Raw genomic sequence first — 18,914 nt, 5'->3', positions numbered from 1 at the left:
CAGATGCTGCCTAACTTGGTGTATGTTGCCAGCATTTAATGTTTTTATCTCCAATCTCCACTGTGTGTTATCCTAGTCTGCTCCTGGCACCCAGCCAATTTCTGTGCCAGGTCAATAAACTGCTATCAATACCACAAACTTCAATTTTAGCTAAAAGTTCCTTCCACACAACTTCAGACTCCTGCAAATCCACATAAACAATACACATAGATGCTCCCGTGCACTATAGTTAGTGCTTCAAGATATTCAGCCTGGTTCCTAAGGTACAACCTGCCTTTTACATACCTGTGCCAGGTCTCTCAGATCACCTGAAAACTCACAAGGCATTCAATGATCCCTAATTATAAACCTAGTAGTTTCCCCAACTACAGATGTTAGGTTAACCAACAGCCATTAATTTACAGGACTAGTAATCCACAAACCCGGGCTGGTGACTGAAAGACACAAGTGCAAATCCAACCAAGACAGCTGGGCTATTTAATTTAATTAATTCTGGAACAGAAAACAGAAACCGTGAAATTACCCGATTATAACAAAAGTCCATCTGGTTCACTGATGTTCTTTGAGGAAAGGGGATCTGCTGCCCTTACTCCATGTGAATCCAGATCCATAGCAGTGCTTAACTGCCCTCAGAAGTGGCCAACCAATCAACAGGGAAAAGTATAGAAACAGGAGTGGGTCATATGGCCCCTCACTCATCCTCACCATTCAATAAAATCACGGTTGACCCACGAGCTCAGAGCTACTTCCCTGCACTAACCCCATATCCCTTGATCCCCTTAAATCTCTTTCTCACATACACTCAGCAACTGAACCTCCATATGTCCTTTGGGCAGAGAATTCCGAAGATTCACCACCCCATGCACAAAAAAATTCTGCCCTGAATGGTCGACAACTGGTAGGGGAACCACCAATTCTGCATTAATCCTGTTACACCCCAGTAGAATTTTGTACGTTTCAATGAGATCACCTCCCAATTTTTTTCATTGCACCCGTGCATACACGTTCTTGTGCATATAACAATAAATTCAACTTCGATCTTCCAAACACAGGAGTGTACCAGCCTAGTCTAATTAATTTTTTAATCTCAAAAATAAACTTTATTCATAATAAAAAATATATACAAAGGAAGAACAGTGCAAAATACAAAGGTTAACACACATGGTTGTTACATTCAGTAGTGCAAAATCTTTCCTCATACTATAAACCTGCCACCTCGGAATCAACCTGGTGAACCTTCACTGCACTCCCTCAACTGAAGGTACATCCACCCTTAGGTACAATGACCAGACTGGTTAGCAATATTCCAGATACAGTCTCACCAGGGTTCCACACACCTGGAGCAAGACTTACTCTTGTGCTGATAACCTCTTGCAATAAAGGATGGGTATTACATTTTGGCCTCATCACCCAAGTCTTCTGAACGAATAAATTAGCTAAATTAACAGATGCTTAACTCCCTGATTTTATCCTGTACCTTCTTTAAATAGCAAATTCATTTTCCCCAATTGTTCGATCTGAAGGCATGGTTCCTAAAGAAAGGAACCTTTGGAAGATTTTCATTAAGGCACTACACCTACCTCCTCTAATACAGACAACCCCGTATTACAGGGGGGCTAATGGTCTGTATTTTCCACAATGCGAATCCACGTCATCTGCATATGCGGCAAGAAATGAGAGTTGAAAAAAATTGATTTACTTTTCTTTCCCCTCCAATAAATTTCATAAGAGCAAAATTTTATTCTGTATCCCAGATATTTTTGGTCGTGATTTGTGAATTCCCGGGGGACAAATTTCCGTAATCCAGATGGCCATAATGCAGGGGTTGCCTGTACTAGAGGAAGCAGGTGTAGTGCCAGAACCAAAATCTTCCAAAGTTTCCTGTGTTTCGGAAACCATCTAGTCCCGGGCATTTACCACTTTTCAGTCCCAATATTTCCTTCATTGTCATTGCACCCCATCCCTCATTCAATCTCGTTTTCTTGAGACAACCAGCATGCTATCCTCTTCTGATCCAAAGCAATTATTCGATATGTCTGCAGTTGTGACACTTTACTCTGTACTGTTACCGTTTTTACCTGTACTACATCAATTCACTCTGTACTAACTCAATCTAACTGCACTGTGTAATGAATTAACCTATACGATTTGTAAGACAAGCTTTTCACTGTACCTCAGTACAAGTGACAATAATAAACCAATACCACCTTCTGACTTTTGTTTACAATGTCATTTTCAGCAATTCTCGAGAGTTCCACTTTGTATCTGACCACACTCTATTTCTGATGATAAAGTTTTCCTGTATTGATTTTGAGTTTCCTTGCAGGTTTCTTATCATGGCTGTTACCACTCTGTCACCCTCAGGGTATGAAGAAAGAAAGAATTGGATAAATCAGGTAACCTCAGTAAGGCAGCACAAAGCCAAATGAAGACTAACACATTGTCAGCACTCAGCCCAGGGGCTCATCTGCTCAAACATTTGCTACACAGCAGAACAGATACATTATTCAGCAGCTCAAAATGCAAAATGGGGAAGTCTTTCTTTCCAGCCCTGATGGGGCAGACTGTGCAAGGTGCTCTGGGGCCATTAATTGGAGCATACAGCCAGTGGTTAATTAACAGAAGAAAAGGAAATGTTCCAGCTTGCAGAAAGGCTCCTGGCTCCCATTGAAAGTCGTGGTCTATTGATCAAGTACAGCACAATCCTCAAACTAATGAGCTGCTCAATTTTCAGACTTCAATCAGCCCCAGCTAATCTGTTGGGCAAAAGGAATGTGAAGGATTGACCCAGAGACAAGGAAATAGTCACCACCTTCCCCCCCCTCCCCCCACCTCCATCCCACTAAACTCATTTTAATACACAAAAAAGGTGAGAGAATCAGGCATTCACACGGTCATAGTGCAGGCATTCTTCACTCAACGCAATAAATTGCAGAGTCGTAATGTGAAGGCTTCCTACCACAATTAGTTTTTTCAGTATCTTAACAGTAGAAGTGTCAATACACTCATTCCAAACTTGAATTGTAACTGGCAAGAGCATTTTCAGTAGTATAACTCTTGGTTAAAGTACTATGCTGGCTGAAACAGCAGGCCAAAATCTAGCATTGTATGACAATGGAATCCAATGCTGGTGGACCACATTGAAAAACTTGTAACATTACGGTAGAAGGTACAGACACTATATAATGCACAGTACAGATCCACCACTGTACACAGTTTCAACACATCTACTCCTTTCTTACCCTGGTCTAAATACAGCTGATAGAATCAGAGAGCACAGAAACAGGCCCTTCAGCCCACCTTGTCCATGCCAACCAAGAGTCCATCTAAGCTAGTCCCATTTATAAGACAAGATTTCTTTATTAGTCACATGTACATCAAAACACACAGTGAAATGCATCTTTTGTGGAGAGTGTTCTGGGGGCAGCCCGCAAGTGTCGCCACGCTTCCGGCACCAACACAGCATGCCCACAACTTCCTAACCTGTACGTCTTTAGAACATTGGAGGAAATTGGAGCACCCGGAGGAAGCCCATGCAGACACGGGGAGAACGTACAAACTCCTGTTACGGACTCAGTGAATGTCCCTTTTAGAGAGTGTGTGTGTGTGTGTGTGTGTGGCATGCTTATGTCAATAGAAGATAAAGGATGTAATGATGTTGTTGAAGAGGTCAGAAGAGAGAGAGAAGGGAGAGAGACACCAGCCTGCTAGTGTTCTCTATCGATGGATGAGAAACAATAACTGTGTCTGCCACAGAAATCCATGTATGGAAGTTGGAAGTAATCCGGTGGAGTCCACTTTGTTGCTGACCTGTAGAAGGAAACAGGTATTTGTGTGGACGACCACGATTCGGATGCTTTTCAGGGTGAGGAAGTCACTACCGAGTAAACACTGAGGTGTCGTTTGGGTTCCATCGTGGAAAATTTGGACTTCGTAATTACTCTCTCTCTCTCTACATCTACGTCTTATCTTCAGACAACGGTGGTTGTTGAAGAAGCCCTTGCACATGTTTCACCTTATGGCTTGCGGAACTGAACTTTAAGAACCATTCCTGAACTTGGAGTTTGGGACTTTGTCACACACACACACACGAAGACTTTAGTTTTGAGGTTAACGTTCAAGGTTTAACATTTTTGAATTCTAACATACTAACATTTTTACTTTTATTTTACGTATGGTCATAAGTAGTGATTAATAAAATAGTTTTTAACACTGAATCATGCTCAGTGTGTTTCTTTTGTTGCTGATTCGTGACACTCCTTACAGACAGTGGCCTGAATTGAACCCGGGTCGCTGGCGCAGTAATAGTGTTACGCTAACTGCTACACTACCGTGCCTGCCATTTGCCTACAAGTTTGTTTGTCAGTAATGATAATTTCAGGGTCTAGTTTTAAACTTGGAAAGCAGATGCCAGGACTTCAACATGGAAATGTTAGGTGTAGTAATAGGGAAGTTTACCTCTGACTCCAACATGGAAAGTCATGGGTTAAGTGAATTTACATCAATCAGAAACTAGCGCTCCATACATCATTCAGACACTCTCACTTCATACAGCTGCAGACTGAAATACTTTTGTTCAATGATTATATCAAAGACACAGATTTCAGATCACCTGGGGAGATTAGCCAAAAATATTTATGCAACACATCCAGATAATATGGAATGTAGTTTTTAAAGGGAGGTGATACATGTTCAGATTTTTAAGGGAGAGATGGAGAAATTCTTGATTAGCAAGGGATGAAAAGTTACCACAAGCAGACAGGAAAGAGGAGGAGGTTATAACCAGATCGGCCATGATTTGATTGAATGGCAGAGTAGCCTTCTCCTGCTCCCAACTTCTGTATTCAATGGGAACTCTCAAAAGGCAATTTAATAAATACAATGGAAAGGATTAATCTGCAGTAATCCCCAAGAGCATGGACATGTTTCCTACTGTTTGATGGTTAAAAGGGGGACCTATTTATACCTGTTAATACAGGACATTTACAGTAAAGTTTAACCGGCACTCAGTAAACTACAACTTTACCACCTCAGCGCTGGGACATTCGTGCTGAACCCTAACTAGCAGAAACTTGCAGTCAATGACACAAACCAACCTTGGGAAAACCAGGCTCAGGTACACCGAACATCTAGAGCAGAGCACATTTCGCCCATCAATAGCCACCCAATAGCTCAGCAGATAAATGTTTCACTCAGAACAAGCCCCCAGGATTTCAGTCAGGATTTTTCTCTCCCAGAATCAGCCGAGGATCAGGAGGTAGCATCCTTGCCCAAATTAGAAGTTTGTGTGCTCATGAGGAATGAATAGCGCCCAAGATAACTCTCATCCTTTCTCCAAGTAGCTGTGTGTGAACTCTAGAGACTTCAACAAAATCTCAGCTAGCAGTGTGGCACTGAAGGAGTGCTGCAGTGTTCAAGCTTCACAAACTTTTGGGCAGGATGTTCAAATTTAAAGTTCATTTCCCTCAGAAAAAGATCCAGGCAACTACTTGGAAGAACAGCCTGTCTGCCTGGGTCAATATTGATCCTGAGCCAGGACCAAAGCAGGATATTTGGCCATTATTGTAGTTGTTTATGGGATTTTGGCACAACCTGGCTGCTGCATGTCCTACAGTAGAACAATGATTATACTAGGTGACTGTAACACCTAGGGTCAGCACACAGAACTGATCTCTGGAGCCAGGAGGGCCAGCCTGGCTCCACAGGAATGGCTCCAGTGTACAAGGAATGGGAATCTTGAAGGCAGAGTAAAATGGACAGAATGGGGCAGAAAATGAAAACGCAAATTTCAGACAGTGTCTTTTTTTTTGTTTGAACTACACAACGGGCACTAACAGGAAGAAAGTTGGGCAAGAACAAGATACAGGATGCATCAGCTGGGTGCTATAATTGAAGGATCAGATTTGGGAAGATATCAAATAAACTTAACTACTCTGTTCTTCCAAATCCATAATGTTATTCGATCCTTTAAACACACTATGGAAAGACAGTATATTCTACTCATCGATTACTCTGTCTGCCATACCATCAACAAGTTATTCACTGCTCCTTAACACGATGCTGCAAATCTCTTCATAGAGGAAAGTTTCAGATTCTTTGCCAACTAGCACTGGGCTCTGTCTTCATTAAAGAGGAAGTGGACAAATCTATTGAATGCAGACAGGCTGGAACATGTATTTGATTAGAACACCTTGCATTCACTTCTGGGACTGGACTCACTCTGAGCTAAGAACAATGGTGCAAAGTCCTCCCACTGCTGAACTACATGGGCCCCTGCAAAGAGATTTAACCCAGTCCCAATCACGTTCGCAGAGGGGGTAGTCGAACAGCACAGTTAGTAATGGTTCAGCCGGCTGCAGTAAAACCAGCAGGAACTGGTGTGGAAATGTAAACATCAGCCTCGTGCACTTGGGGATATTTCCTGTAGATCAGGACTAACAGCTTTCTGTTACATGGCAGACGGACTTTGCCTTCACACCCGGTGGTCTGTCAAAGGGACCTTCCCTCCACACCCAGTGATCTATCAGAGAGATCCTCACCACCAGGCAGACAGAGGGACCCTCACCCACACCACCGGGCAGACAGAGAGACCCTCACCCACACCAGCGGGCAGACAGAAAGACCTTCCCCTACACCCAATGGTCTGTCAGAGACCCACACTTGATGGTCCATCAGAGGGACCCCCCCAACCACACTCGGCAGGCAGACAGAAGGACCCTCCCCCACACCCAGTGGTCCGTCAGAGAGACCCCCAACCACACCCGACTCATGTTAAAGTTGTACTGTCTATACTGCTAGACCGTGCTCCCAAGCACATGCCGTCGCTTAATCAAGCCTCAGAAGCAACTTCAAAACCACCCGTTTCATTCCCCTGAAGTCTGCGCTTAAATTCAGCTTATATCCCAAAACAAACACGTGACACACGGAAAATAGAAATACAAACAGGAGTATGCTATTCAGCTAATTAACAGTCACGCAAATTGTCCTGATACAGGATGTCGACCTGAAACATTGACAATTCCCTCCCACCCCCACCGAGCTCCTCCAGCAGATTGTTTGCTGCTCACAATTGTGCAAACTAATTAAACAACCCCCCACAAACCCCAACTCGACAAAGTGTGGCTGAATGGAGAACGCTTGCCTGCTGCTGAGACCCAAGAAGGAAACAAGGAAACGGGTGATTTCCTCTCAGCCCCCAGAAAGCCGCAGGAACATAAAGCTGCCTCTCCAACAGTACAACTGAGGGACAATAACCAATGGAAGGATGGTCTCTGCAGTCCTGGGGTGGGGGATGGGGGCTATCACATAGTCACCCAGTCACGGCTGCATTCTCAGGTGCCTGATCCAGGTCACTGAAGCCTGTTGGCCTTCATAAAACCCACAGCCTTGCTGCGGGATTCCTCCAGCCCCCTTCCCATGCAGCTCAGTGAAAGGCACTTCCTGCTGCCTTTCTCTCAGATTCAGCCCTGTGGTCAGACACTGAAGAGCCTCTGGGGAGGGAGGTTGGAGGGAAGGAAAAGCGGGAGAACTAGGGAACAGTACAGAGGAGTGGCGAGGGTGGGGAGAAAAAAGTGCAAAGAGAGAGGAAAAAAACAATGCTTGGAGACAAAACAGATTCTGAGCCAGGATCCCAGACAGAAAGCCAGAAATTCAGATTCCAGGGAAAAGTTACAAGAGAAACCGGAATGTTACTTGTCAGCAAGATAGAAAAACTACTGTTGGAATCCAGGACACACAATCTCAACTCACATCGAACCCTAAACAAGTCCACAGGGGTACAGTAGGACTCAACAGCATTCCCTTTTTTTTTGGGGGGGGGGGTGGAAATTGGAAGGAGAGAGGAGGTTTAAGTGGATCCAGCCTGGAAAAAAAAATCACTGGAAGTTTAAATACTTGCAGATTTCTGAGAGCCATGGCGAGCACGAAACCAGGCCAGACCAGGCTGGGAGACAAGTAGCTCGCTCTCCAAAACGGGCAGAAAGAGGGTAGCGGAGGGAACACTGGACTTGAAATTGGTTTAGTATTGTCACACGTGCTGAGATACAATGAAAAGCTTTTGTTTGTTTGCCATCCAGGCAGATCATTCCATACAAAAGTACATCAAGGTAGTAAAAAGGAAAAACAATGCCCAGAATAAAGTGTTACTGTTACAGAGAAAGTACAGTGCAGGCAGACAATAAGGTGCAAGGGCCACGACAAGGTAGACGGAGTGATAGCAGTGGTGGGATTGTGGGAGACTGTGGGCGAGAGCAAGGCCTCCAGATACAAGCCGGGGAACAAAGTCAAACTGGAAACTTTCCTTTAAAATCCAGATGGGTCAGTGGGAGGGAATTCAAACCTGAAGAGAGAGAGGGGAGAGGGAAGGGGGACCAATGGAGGGAGGAGGCAGATCAAGGAGAGGAGAGCACCTGATGAGGGTGAACTCAGCGAGTCGAGCAGCATCTGTGGGGAAAAGGAATTGTCGACATTTTGTCGAAACCCTGTACCTGGACTGCACATATCTCTCTTGCTCAATCCCCCACCACCCCCTCAGCTTCCTCATTCTGCCAAACCATCCCCCAATCCCTCACCCCTCTGCCTCCCCAACCCCGGTCCCTCCCCCTCACCCCAGCCCCTACCTCCCAGGTCCACTCCCTCACCACCTTTCTCCCCCAGGCCCGCTCCCTCACCCCCCTCCCCTCCCCCCAGTCCCGCTCCCTCACACCCCTCCCCCCCGGCCCCGCTCCCTCACCCCCCCTCCCTTCCCCCGGGCCCCGCTCCCTCACCCCCCTCCCCTCCCCCCAGTCCCGCTCCCTCACACCCCTCCCCTCCCCCCCGGCCCCACTCCCTCACCCCCCCTCCCTTCCCCCGGGCCCCGCTCTCTCACCCCCCCCTCCCCCCGGCCCGCTCCCTCACCCCCCCCTCCCCCAGGCTCCGCTCCCTCACCCCCCCTCCCCTCCCCCAGGCTCCGCTCCCTCACCCCCCCTCCCCTCCCCCAGGCCCCGCTCCCTCACCCCCCCTCCCCTCCCCCAGGCCCCGCTCCCACACCCCCCTCCCCTCCCCCCAGGCCCCGCTCCCTCACCCCCCCTCCCCTCCCCCAGGCCCCGCTCCCTCACCCCCCCCTCCCCTCCCCCAGGCCCCGCTCCCTCACCCCCCCTCCCCTCCCCCCAGGCCCCGCTCCCTCACCCCCCCTCCCCTCCCCCCAGGCCCCGCTCCCTCACACCCCTCCCCTCCCCCCCGGCCAGGCTCCCTCACCCCCCCTCCCTTCCCCCGGGCCCCGCTCTCTCACCCCCCTCCCCCCGGCCCGCTCCCTCACCCCCCCCTCCCCCAGGCTCCGCTCCCTCACCCCCCCTCCCCTCCCCCAGGCCCTGCTCCCTCACCCCCCCTCCCCTCCCCCAGGCCCCGCTCCCACACCCCCCTCCCCTCCCCCCCGGCCCCGCTCCCACACCCCCCTCCCCTCCCCCCAGGCCCCGCTCCCTCACCCCCCCTCCCCTCCCCCCAGGCCCCGCTCCCTCACCCCCCCTCCCTCACTCCCCTCCCCTCCCCCAGGCCCCGCTCCCTCACTCCGCCCCCCAGGGCCCGATCCTTCACCCCCCCCTCCTCACCCCCCCTCCCCTCCCCCCAGGCCCCGCTCCCTCACCCCCCTCCCCTCCCCCCAGGCCCCGCTCCCTCACCCCCCCTCCCTCACCCCCCCTCCCCTCCCCCCAGGCCCCGCTCCCTCACCCCCCCTCCCCCCAGGCCCCGCTCCCTCACCCCCCTCCCCTCCCCCCAGGCCCCGCTCCCTCACCCCCCCTCCCTCACTCCGCCCCCCAGGGCCCGATCCTTCACCCCCCCTCCCCTCCCCCAGGCCCCGCTCCCTCACCCCCCCCTCCCCTCCCCCCAGGCCCCGCTCCCTCACACCCCTCCCCTCCCCCCCGGCCAGGCTCCCTCACCCCCCCTCCCTTCCCCCGGGCCCCGCTCTCTCACCCCCCTCCCCCCGGCCCGCTCCCTCACCCCCCCCTCCCCCAGGCTCCGCTCCCTCACCCCCCCTCCCCTCCCCCAGGCCCCGCTCCCTCACCCCCCCTCCCCTCCCCCAGGCCCCGCTCCCACACCCCCCTCCCCTCCCCCCAGGCCCCGCTCCCTCACCCCCCCTCCCCTCCCCCAGGCCCCGCTCCCTCACCCCCCCTCCCCTCCCCCCAGGCCCCGCTCCCTCACCCCCCCTCCCTCACTCCCCTCCCCTCCCCCAGGCCCCGCTCCCTCACTCCGCCCCCCAGGGCCCGATCCTTCACCCCCCCCTCCCTCACCCCCCCTCCCCTCCCCCCAGGCCCCGCTCCCTCACCCCCCTCCCCTCCCCCCAGGCCCCGCTCCCTCACCCCCCCTCCCTCACCCCCCCTACCCTCCCCCCAGGCCCCGCTCCCTCACCCCCCCTCCCCCCAGGCCCCGCTCCCTCACCCCCCTCCCCTCCCCCCAGGCCCCGCTCCCTCACCCCCCCTCCCTCACTCCGCCCCCCAGGGCCCGATCCTTCACCCCCCCTCCCCTCCCCCAGGCCCCGCTCCCTCACCCCCCCTCCCTCACTCCGCCCCCCAGGGCCCGATCCTTCACCCCCCCTCCCCTCCCCCCGGCCCGCTCCCTCACCCGAAGTCCTGGTCCATGGATTTGAAGAAGAATTTGTAGTTGGGCTTGTTGAGCACCAGCTTGAAATCGGCGAGCGTGACGCGGTCGGCGGGCAGCTGCAGCTTCACCAGGTACGGCGTCTCCTCCTCGTCCATGTGGTAGATGATCTTGGTCTCGGCCATGGCGGCGGGCGGCGGGCGGCGGGCGGGCGGCCCGGGCTCGAGCTCCAGCTGCTCCTCCGGGTCCGGCTCGAGCGCGCTCCCCCCACCCCACCACCTCCCCACAGACCCCGCCCACCGGCGTCTGACGTCACCGCGCCGGCGGAGCCCGCCCGCCCGCCGCCCTCCTCACGTCACCGCGGACCGAGAGAGGGAGTCGTGTGACGCCATCGCGCACCACGTACACAGTTTGTGGCCGGGAGGTTGGGGGGGAGAGACCCGGTCTATGACGTCATGGGGATTCCTGCATGTCAATGAGGGCCGAGTGGATACAGTGGGCGGGGAGGAGGATGAGGGTTTGCAGTTTTCTAGCGCCTTTCTCATCCCAAACCTTCACAACCAGTGATTTTTTTTAAAAAAATAATTTTGGTCAGTGCTGTAGGACCCAATGCAAGGTCCCAGAAGCAGCAAGTTGGCGAAAGACCAGGTCATTACAGTTGTGCCCGTGAGTCCACAAGCCTCTGCAGCCTCTTGCAATCCTGTGCATTGGAGCCTCCATAGCAGGCGGTGATGCAACCAGTCAGAATGCCCTCCACCATTCATCTATAAAGAGTTGTATGAGTCCTTGGTGACATACTGAATCTCCTCAAACTCCTAACGAAGTAGCTGGCTCTCCTTTAATGAGCTGCAAACAGAGTGTAAAATCTATTGGGAGATAACTAATGGGATGCCACAGGATTCATGCTGGGACTACAGTTGTTTGCATTCTCTGTCAATAATTTCGTTAAGGGGACTGGGTGTAATGTATCCTTGTTTGATGATGATACAAAACTGGGTTGCATTGTGAGGAGGGATATGGGCTGAACAAAGGAAATTGGGACAAGTTGGGTGGACAACATGGTCGGCATGGACTGGTTGGGCTGAAGGGCCTGTATCCGTGCTTTATGGCTCTATAACTCTAAATTACAATGTTGATGGATAAAATATTGACATCAAGACATTGTATCTTTTTCTCAGGCTCGAAATGTTTACTACTAGACGCCATGTATTTAAGGTGAGAGGGGGCAAGTTCAAAAGATACGCAGGGGCAAGGTTTTTCCTACTGCTCTTTGCATGGGGTGGGGAGTGGTGTCTGGAAATGGGCTGTCAGGGGTGGTGGTGAAGGCAGATACGATGGAGGCGTTTAAGAGGCTCTTAGATGGGCATGTGTATGTGCAGAGAATGGACATTGTGTCAGCAGAAGAGATTAGTTTAGTTAGGCATTTAATTACTAGTCTAATTAGCTCAGCACACCCTCTTGGGCCAAAGGGCCTGTTCCTGTGCTGTAGTATGTTCTATGTTCCAAAAAGCTCTCTGCTCTTCATTGCAATAGTAGACTAGGGATGTTTTACAGCAGAACACAAGGGATAGAAGCAGCAAGATACATGCCCCTCTAGTTTGTTCCATTGCTTTTCTACCTCTGATCAATTTTGCCCTCCCTATCCTTGGTCTCCAAAAATCTGCTGATCTCGACGACAGTGCAGCCACAGCCCCGAGATCTACATCCTTCTCATCCCAGTACTACGCAGCAGGTCCACTCATCACAACTTTCCACTAAGAAGAGACAGCCTCCTTGGCCTCTGCCCTGCCAGCTTTGCTCAGAATCTCACATTTATTTTGCACTGCGAGTATTGCCAGGTACTGACCCATGCTCCAAGTTCATCACCCTTGTTCCTGATATTTCTTGCATTAAAATAGACACACTTTCAACCCATCTAACTGACTGCAATTTTGCCCTATCTACTGCCTATCCTTCCTCACAGTCTCCCTACACGCTGCATCAACCTGTACACCAACTGCCCCATCCTCTGACCTGTCACTCAGGTTCCCATCCCCTTGCCAAACTAGTTTACCCTCTGCAATAGCTCTAGCAAACCTGCCCGCAAGAATATTGTTCTCCCTCCAGTTCAGGTGTAACCCATCCCTTTTGTACAGGTCATACCTTCCCCAGAAGAGATCCCAATGATCCACAAATCTGAAACCCTATCCCAATTTCTCAGCCACACATTCATCTGCCAAATCAACCCATTCAACCTCACTGGCACGTGGCACAGGCAGCAATCCAGAGATTACTACCCTTGAGGTCCTGCTTTTCAGCTTCCTACCTAGTTCCCCATATTCACTTTTCAGGACCTCATCCTTTTCCTACCTACATCATTGGTACTAATGTGTACCACGACTTCTGGCTGCTCACCCTCCCCCTTTAGAATGCGGTGGGCCTGATCTGAGACATTCCTGACCCCAGCACCTGGGAGGCAACGTACCAACCAGGAGTCTCTTTCACACCCACAGAATCTCCTGTCTGCTCCCCTAACTAGAGTCCCCTCTCACTACTGCTTTCCTCTTCTCCCCCCACTTCCATTTGAGCCACAGAGCCAGATAGTGCCAGTGACCTGACCACTGTGGCTTTCCCCTGGTAGGTCATCCCCCCAAACAGTATCCAAAGTGGTGTACCTGTTATTGAGGGGAACAGCCACAGGGGTTCTCTGCACTACCTGCCTATTCCCTTCCCCTCTGCTGACAGTCACCCAGCTGTCTGCCTCCTGCAACTTAGGTGTGGCTTAGATGGCTTTTATCCATCACCTCCTCATTCTCCCGTATGAGCCAAAAGGTCATCCGGCTGCAGCTCCAGTTCCCGAACATGGTCTGTAAGGAGCTGCAGCTGGATGCACCTTCTGCAGATGTAGCTATCAGGGAGACTTGAGATCTCCCAGATCTGTCAGGAAGAACCCACCACTGACCCTGGATCCATTGTCACTACTTTAGCTGGGCACTAACAGACAGAGAAAGAAATTTACCAGAAACTTACCTCAGCCTCTAGAGCCAGAGCCCCACACTCCAACACTGGCTGCTCTACTTGTCCCTACCTTCTTTTCATTGGTTGTTGCCAATTGGCTAATTTGCCACTCAATTATCACCTCACAATTCACAGTTGTCTGGAAAAGAACTGGGTCCCGACACTCACCTCTTTATATGCTCCCACTTCTCACACCGAGAGTCCCGCTTCTCGCTCCAAGTCATGGCCCTCGCTACCTGGACAACCGGCTAACATCTTGTCCAAAAGAAGGCACATCTGGCGATGCAGTGTTCCCTCAGTATCTGGCAGACAACTTACATCTCTCTGGAGTGGCGTGAAACCTCGGCCATGTGATCGAGAGATAAGAATGAAACCTGTCAAACTGTCCATTGGGATTAATTGGTCCCACCAGTGTTCCTATTCCATGGGATCCAGGTAACCCACCCACCCCTTCTGCACGTATCTACCTTTCTCTAACATGCATCAATGCTAAACATCTCAACAATTCCTTGTGGTAGAGTTGATATACTTCAATATACTGAGTTACAAGGAGAGGTTGTGTAGACTAGGACTTTATTCCCCAGACCGTAGGAGATTGAGGGGTGACCTGATAGAGGTGTATAAGATCGTGAGGGGCATAGACAAGATGAAAGCACAGGGTCTTTTTCCCAGGGAGGGGGTGCTAAAAACAAGAGGGCGTAGGTTTAAGATCAGAGGGGAGAGATTTAAAAGGGACATCAGGGGCAGCTTCTTCACCCAAAGGGCAGTGCGTATTTGGAATGAGCTGCCAGAAATAGTGGTTGAGGTGGGCACATCAGCCACGTTTAAAAGCCATCTAGATAAGTACGTAGATAGGAAAGTTTAGAGGGCTCTGGGCCAAATGCGGGCAGAAGGGACTCGCTCGCTGGGCAACAACATGGACGAGTTGGGCCGAAGGGCCTGTTTCCATGCTGTATGACTCTATGACTCAGCCGTCTCTGGATAAACAAAGCAAGTTTCAACAACTACTCACGGGTAGGTTAAGGAGTTAAGAGGGATACGGGTCAAACGCGGGCAAATGGGACCAGCTTAGATGGGCATCTTGGTCAGCATGGACTGGTTGGGCCGAAGGGCCTGTTTCTGTGCTGTATCACTCTATGACTCTTGGAGTCACACAGCCCTTCGGCCCATCGAGTTTGTGCCAACTATCAAGCACCCATTTATGATCGAACACTAATCCTGTTTTATTCTCCATCCATTCCCGCCAACTTCCCCTGGAACCAACCGCTCATCTATGCCCTAGGGGTAATGAGAAGGTGTCCCTCACACCATTTCTCCAGACTCTTTCACTTTAGGAGATCCTACAGTAACTCAGCCCTTTCGAGCTGCAACCACTTTTGTGAAGTAGGAAAAAGGTGGCCAATTTGCACACAGCAAGCTCCCACAAACAGCATTACAAACGACCGGTGATGTTGGTCAAGGAATAGATATTGGCAAGGACTCATTTGCAAAGGAGGCCTCAGTTTAACATTGAGCCCAAACGACAGCTGATAGACCTGGGCTTCCTCACTGCTGCAGTGAGACAATTTAAGGTGTTTGCTGAAAAGGCCAACCCCCTCAAACCTGACCCTTCCTCCTGAACGCAACACTAAATCATTGTCAAGGGGGCAGTTCTTGCGCTGGTAGCTCCAGCTCACTTCATACACAGCGAGTAGCCAAGAGACAGTGATCAATCCTGGCTGCATCAGAAAAGCAGAGGGCTGCAGGTGCTGGAGATACTCAGAGAGCAGTGGAAACAGTTAACAGGTCAGCCAGCATCTGTGGGGAAAGGAACAGAGTCAACGCTCAAGGGTGTTGATCTTTCATTGGCTCACCCACCAGGTGAAAACTCGTCTCCAGATGGCCGTTCAAGGATGCTGCAATACCTGAGAGCTGGCTGTAGCTAGAGACAGACACGTCCAGCCTCTTACCAATTTTTACAGAAACACCAAAGAAAGCATCCTATCCAGATGCATCAGCTTGGCATAGCAACTGCTCTGCCCAAGACCGCAAGAAATTGCAGCCCAGTCCATCACGCATACCAGCCTCCCCTCCATTGACTCTGTTTACATTTCCTGGTGCCTCGGGAAAGCAGTCAATGTAATCAAAGACCCCCCTCACCCTAGGCATTCTCTCTTCTCCCCTCTCTTGTTGGGCAGAAGACACAAAAGCCTGAAAGCACGTACCACCAGGGTCAAGGACAGCTTCTATCCCACTGTTATCAGACTCTTGAACGGAACTCTCATACGCCAAAGATGAGACTTTTGATCTCCCAATCTACCTCGTTGTGGCCCTTGCACTTTATTTGTCTTCCTGTGCTGCACTTTCTATGTAACTACACCACTATATTCTGCATTCTGTTCTCCTTTTACTACCTTGATGTACTTATGCAAGGAATGATCTGCCTGAATGGCACACTAAAAGCTTTTCACTGTATCTCAGTACGTGTGACAATAAACCAATAATGATAATAATTCTACTCGAAGTCAAGGGCCTGAAATGTTGGGGTAATTTTAACGCTGCATCATGAAGGAATCTCACGAGATCGACACACCGTCTCACCCTCACCAACTTCAGCAGAGAATTATAGCGGTAAATGCATGTTGTACCAATCACGTCACAGTTCCCACTGGGGAGGGTGAAGGATGGTGGGTTTAAAATTACCCCTGAAATGCCTTCTCCTCTCTCTCTGTCTCCAATGTTACAAGCCCTTGGGCGTGTTCCTGGCAGTGCTGGCTTACATCTCAGCTGAGTTTATCACAGTTTGGCAACACATCACTCTGCTGTCTCTTTCCTACAATGCCAGGGATGGGAACAACTGCAAGGAAGCTGGGGCTTCAGACGACGTGGTAAGCCACAGTAAGCTGACTTGTGGGCCTTTAATATGCAGCCATCATATAATTGTGTATCATCTGCAGCAGTGTGTGGTTAATATTTTAGCCAGTGGACCATTAAGGACTGCAGGAAGTCCTTGATCCAGTCAGAGAATTCCATAGTGACTGGCTCACATTCCAACCCCAAGGAAGAATTGAACCATTAAACAAAAATGACATTTTTTAACTATCCTGGCAAATTATCTCACTGTCCCTTGGCAAGGAAGAGTCACAAAATCAGCCGTTGGTACACAGAGGCATGTCATATTATCAGCCAGACTTCTGGAGTACTGAGACACAAGAGACGGCAGGTGCTGGCATCCAGAGCAACAAGAATCCGGAGGAACTCAGCGGGTCGGGCAGCATCCGAGGAGGGAAGCAGACAGTCGACGTTTGGGTCAGGACCCTTCATCTGGACTAAAGGGCAGAGGAGAAATGATACCGAGGTTCTGATGAATTAGCCTCATGTCTCACGTTGAGAAACTAAGGCTCTTTTCATTAGAGCGGAGGTTACCAATATTTATAACCATAGAACGGTACAGTACAACACAATACAGCACAATACCACCATGTTATGCCAACCTTTAAACCTCGCCTAAGACTATCTAACCCCTTCCTCCCACATATCCCTCTATTTTAAATTCCTCCATATGCTTATCTAGTAATCTCTTGAATTTGACCAATGTACCTGCCTCCACCACCTCCCCAGGCAGCGCATTCCACGCCCCAACCACTCTCTGGGTAAAAAAACCTTCCTCTGACATCTCTCTTGAACTTCCCACCCATTACTTTAAAGCCATGCCCTCTTGTGTTGAGCATTGGTGCCCTGGGAAAGAGGTGCTGGCTGTCCACTCTATTCCTCTTAATATTTTGTGCACCTCTATCATGTCTCCTCTCATCCTCCTTCTCTCCAAAGAGTAAAGCCCTAGCTCCCTTAGTCTCTCCTCAGAATCCATACTCTCCAATCCAGGCAGCATCCTGGTAAACCTCCTCTGCACCCTTTCCAATGCTTCCACATCCTTCCTATAATGAGGCGACTCCCTTTCCAATGCTTCCACATCCTTCCTATAAACTTCATTTATACAGCAACTTTAACAGAGTACAAGGTCCCAAAGCACCTTATGGGTACCTTAGAAGATAAAAGCGACATTAGATCACATGCAGAACCTTCAGGTCAGGTGACATAAAGCTCTGTTAAGGAGCTAGGTTTTCAGAAGGGGCGCAGAAGAGAGAGGGGAACAGGTTTCTGGAGGTAGTGCTGGGGATCAGGACCAAGAACGAGCAGGAGCAGGATCAGTCCACCCGGTCCTCACGCCTGTTCTACCACCCACCAATCACAAGGCCTAGAAGGTGTTTGGACAGATGCGGACAGGAAAGGTGGCGAGGGATACAGGCCTAATGTGGGCAAAGGGGATCGGTATCATGGTCAGGATGGAGGAGGTGGGCAGCAAGGTGATTGTAGGATCCTATGACGATGCTGCTGTGAAGCGCTTTAGGACATTCTACATTAACGGCTCTTTGTTAATTGGTGGTAAATGCATGAGGAGCTGGACCCCAATGAGCAGAGAGAGATCAGTGTTACAGTCAATCTCACGCCAGTCCCACTGCTCTCTCTCGTATCAATCCAGCTGTCCCCTTGCTCCCTGTATCAAACCCATTCCTGAGCACTGCATCAATGCCCATACACATACAGCCAACACCACACAGCTGGCAAGGACAGCAAAGCCATGCGGTCCACTGCAAACCCACACTCCCTGGACTGAAATGCTCAAGTGTTCCAAGTGGTCGGGGTCTGGTCACGCTGCAGGGGGCGGGGATGTGTGAGCACTGGGCTTCCTTCACCGGTATCCACGCCCAGCCTGGCTAACGTTCAACCCGGCCCAATATCCTCGCAAACAGAGGTCCACCAGGCAGTGATCAGGAGCAGAGACCTCAGCCGGTTCCTCCGAGTCAGACACCACGGGGGAGCTGAAACACCCAGGTCACGCTCCACAACTCAGTGTGCTTTTTAACCGGATTTAGGAAGGAAGGTGACCCTGGTAACAGGGAAGCGCTGTTTATTCGTACCCCATCCCTCATTCCTGGGATACAGTGGAGGAATACATCTACAGAGTGGTGGGACATCCAGTCCCATCACGGGTACAGCTCTCCCCACCATCCGTCTACAACAGGCGATGTCTCAGGAAGGTGACATCCACCATCAGGGACCCCCACCACCATCCAGGCCGTGCCCCCTTCTCGATGCTGCCATCAGGCAGGAGGTACAGGAGCATGAAGACCCACAGTTCGAGGTTCAACAACAGCTTCTTCCCCACTGCCCTCAGGATCTTGGGCCCACCTGAAAAACCCCAACACTACCTCAGACTGTATTTTATCCTTCTCTCATAATCTTGCACTAGTGTTATGTTTATTTTGTACATGTGTATAATTTATTTTAATTCACGTTAACCTACATTT

General features: G+C 50.6%; 1 protein-coding gene across 2 annotated transcripts in view; it reads right to left on the bottom strand.

The window, feature by feature from the left end:
• Positions 1 to 10,871, bottom strand: part of dvl2 (dishevelled segment polarity protein 2) — a 37,739-nt gene extending 26,868 nt beyond the window's left edge. Inside the window, exon 1 of one of the 2 annotated variants that reach the window (XM_052044597.1) lies at positions 10,594 to 10,871. In XM_052044597.1, coding sequence (XP_051900557.1) covers positions 10,594 to 10,754 — 161 coding nt within the window. In that variant the 5' untranslated portion in view covers positions 10,755 to 10,871. The remainder of the gene's footprint in view (positions 1 to 10,593) is intronic. The other variant, XM_052044596.1, reaches the window with a different exon arrangement.
• Between the last annotated feature and the right edge of the window lie 8,043 nt (positions 10,872 to 18,914).

Source organism: Pristis pectinata, chromosome 37 (assembly GCF_009764475.1).
Source record: "Pristis pectinata isolate sPriPec2 chromosome 37, sPriPec2.1.pri, whole genome shotgun sequence".
Lineage (NCBI taxonomy): Eukaryota > Metazoa > Chordata > Chondrichthyes > Rhinopristiformes > Pristidae > Pristis > Pristis pectinata.
The sequence above is the reverse complement of the archived record's forward strand: the minus strand, read 5'-3'. Positions and strand labels throughout refer to the sequence as shown.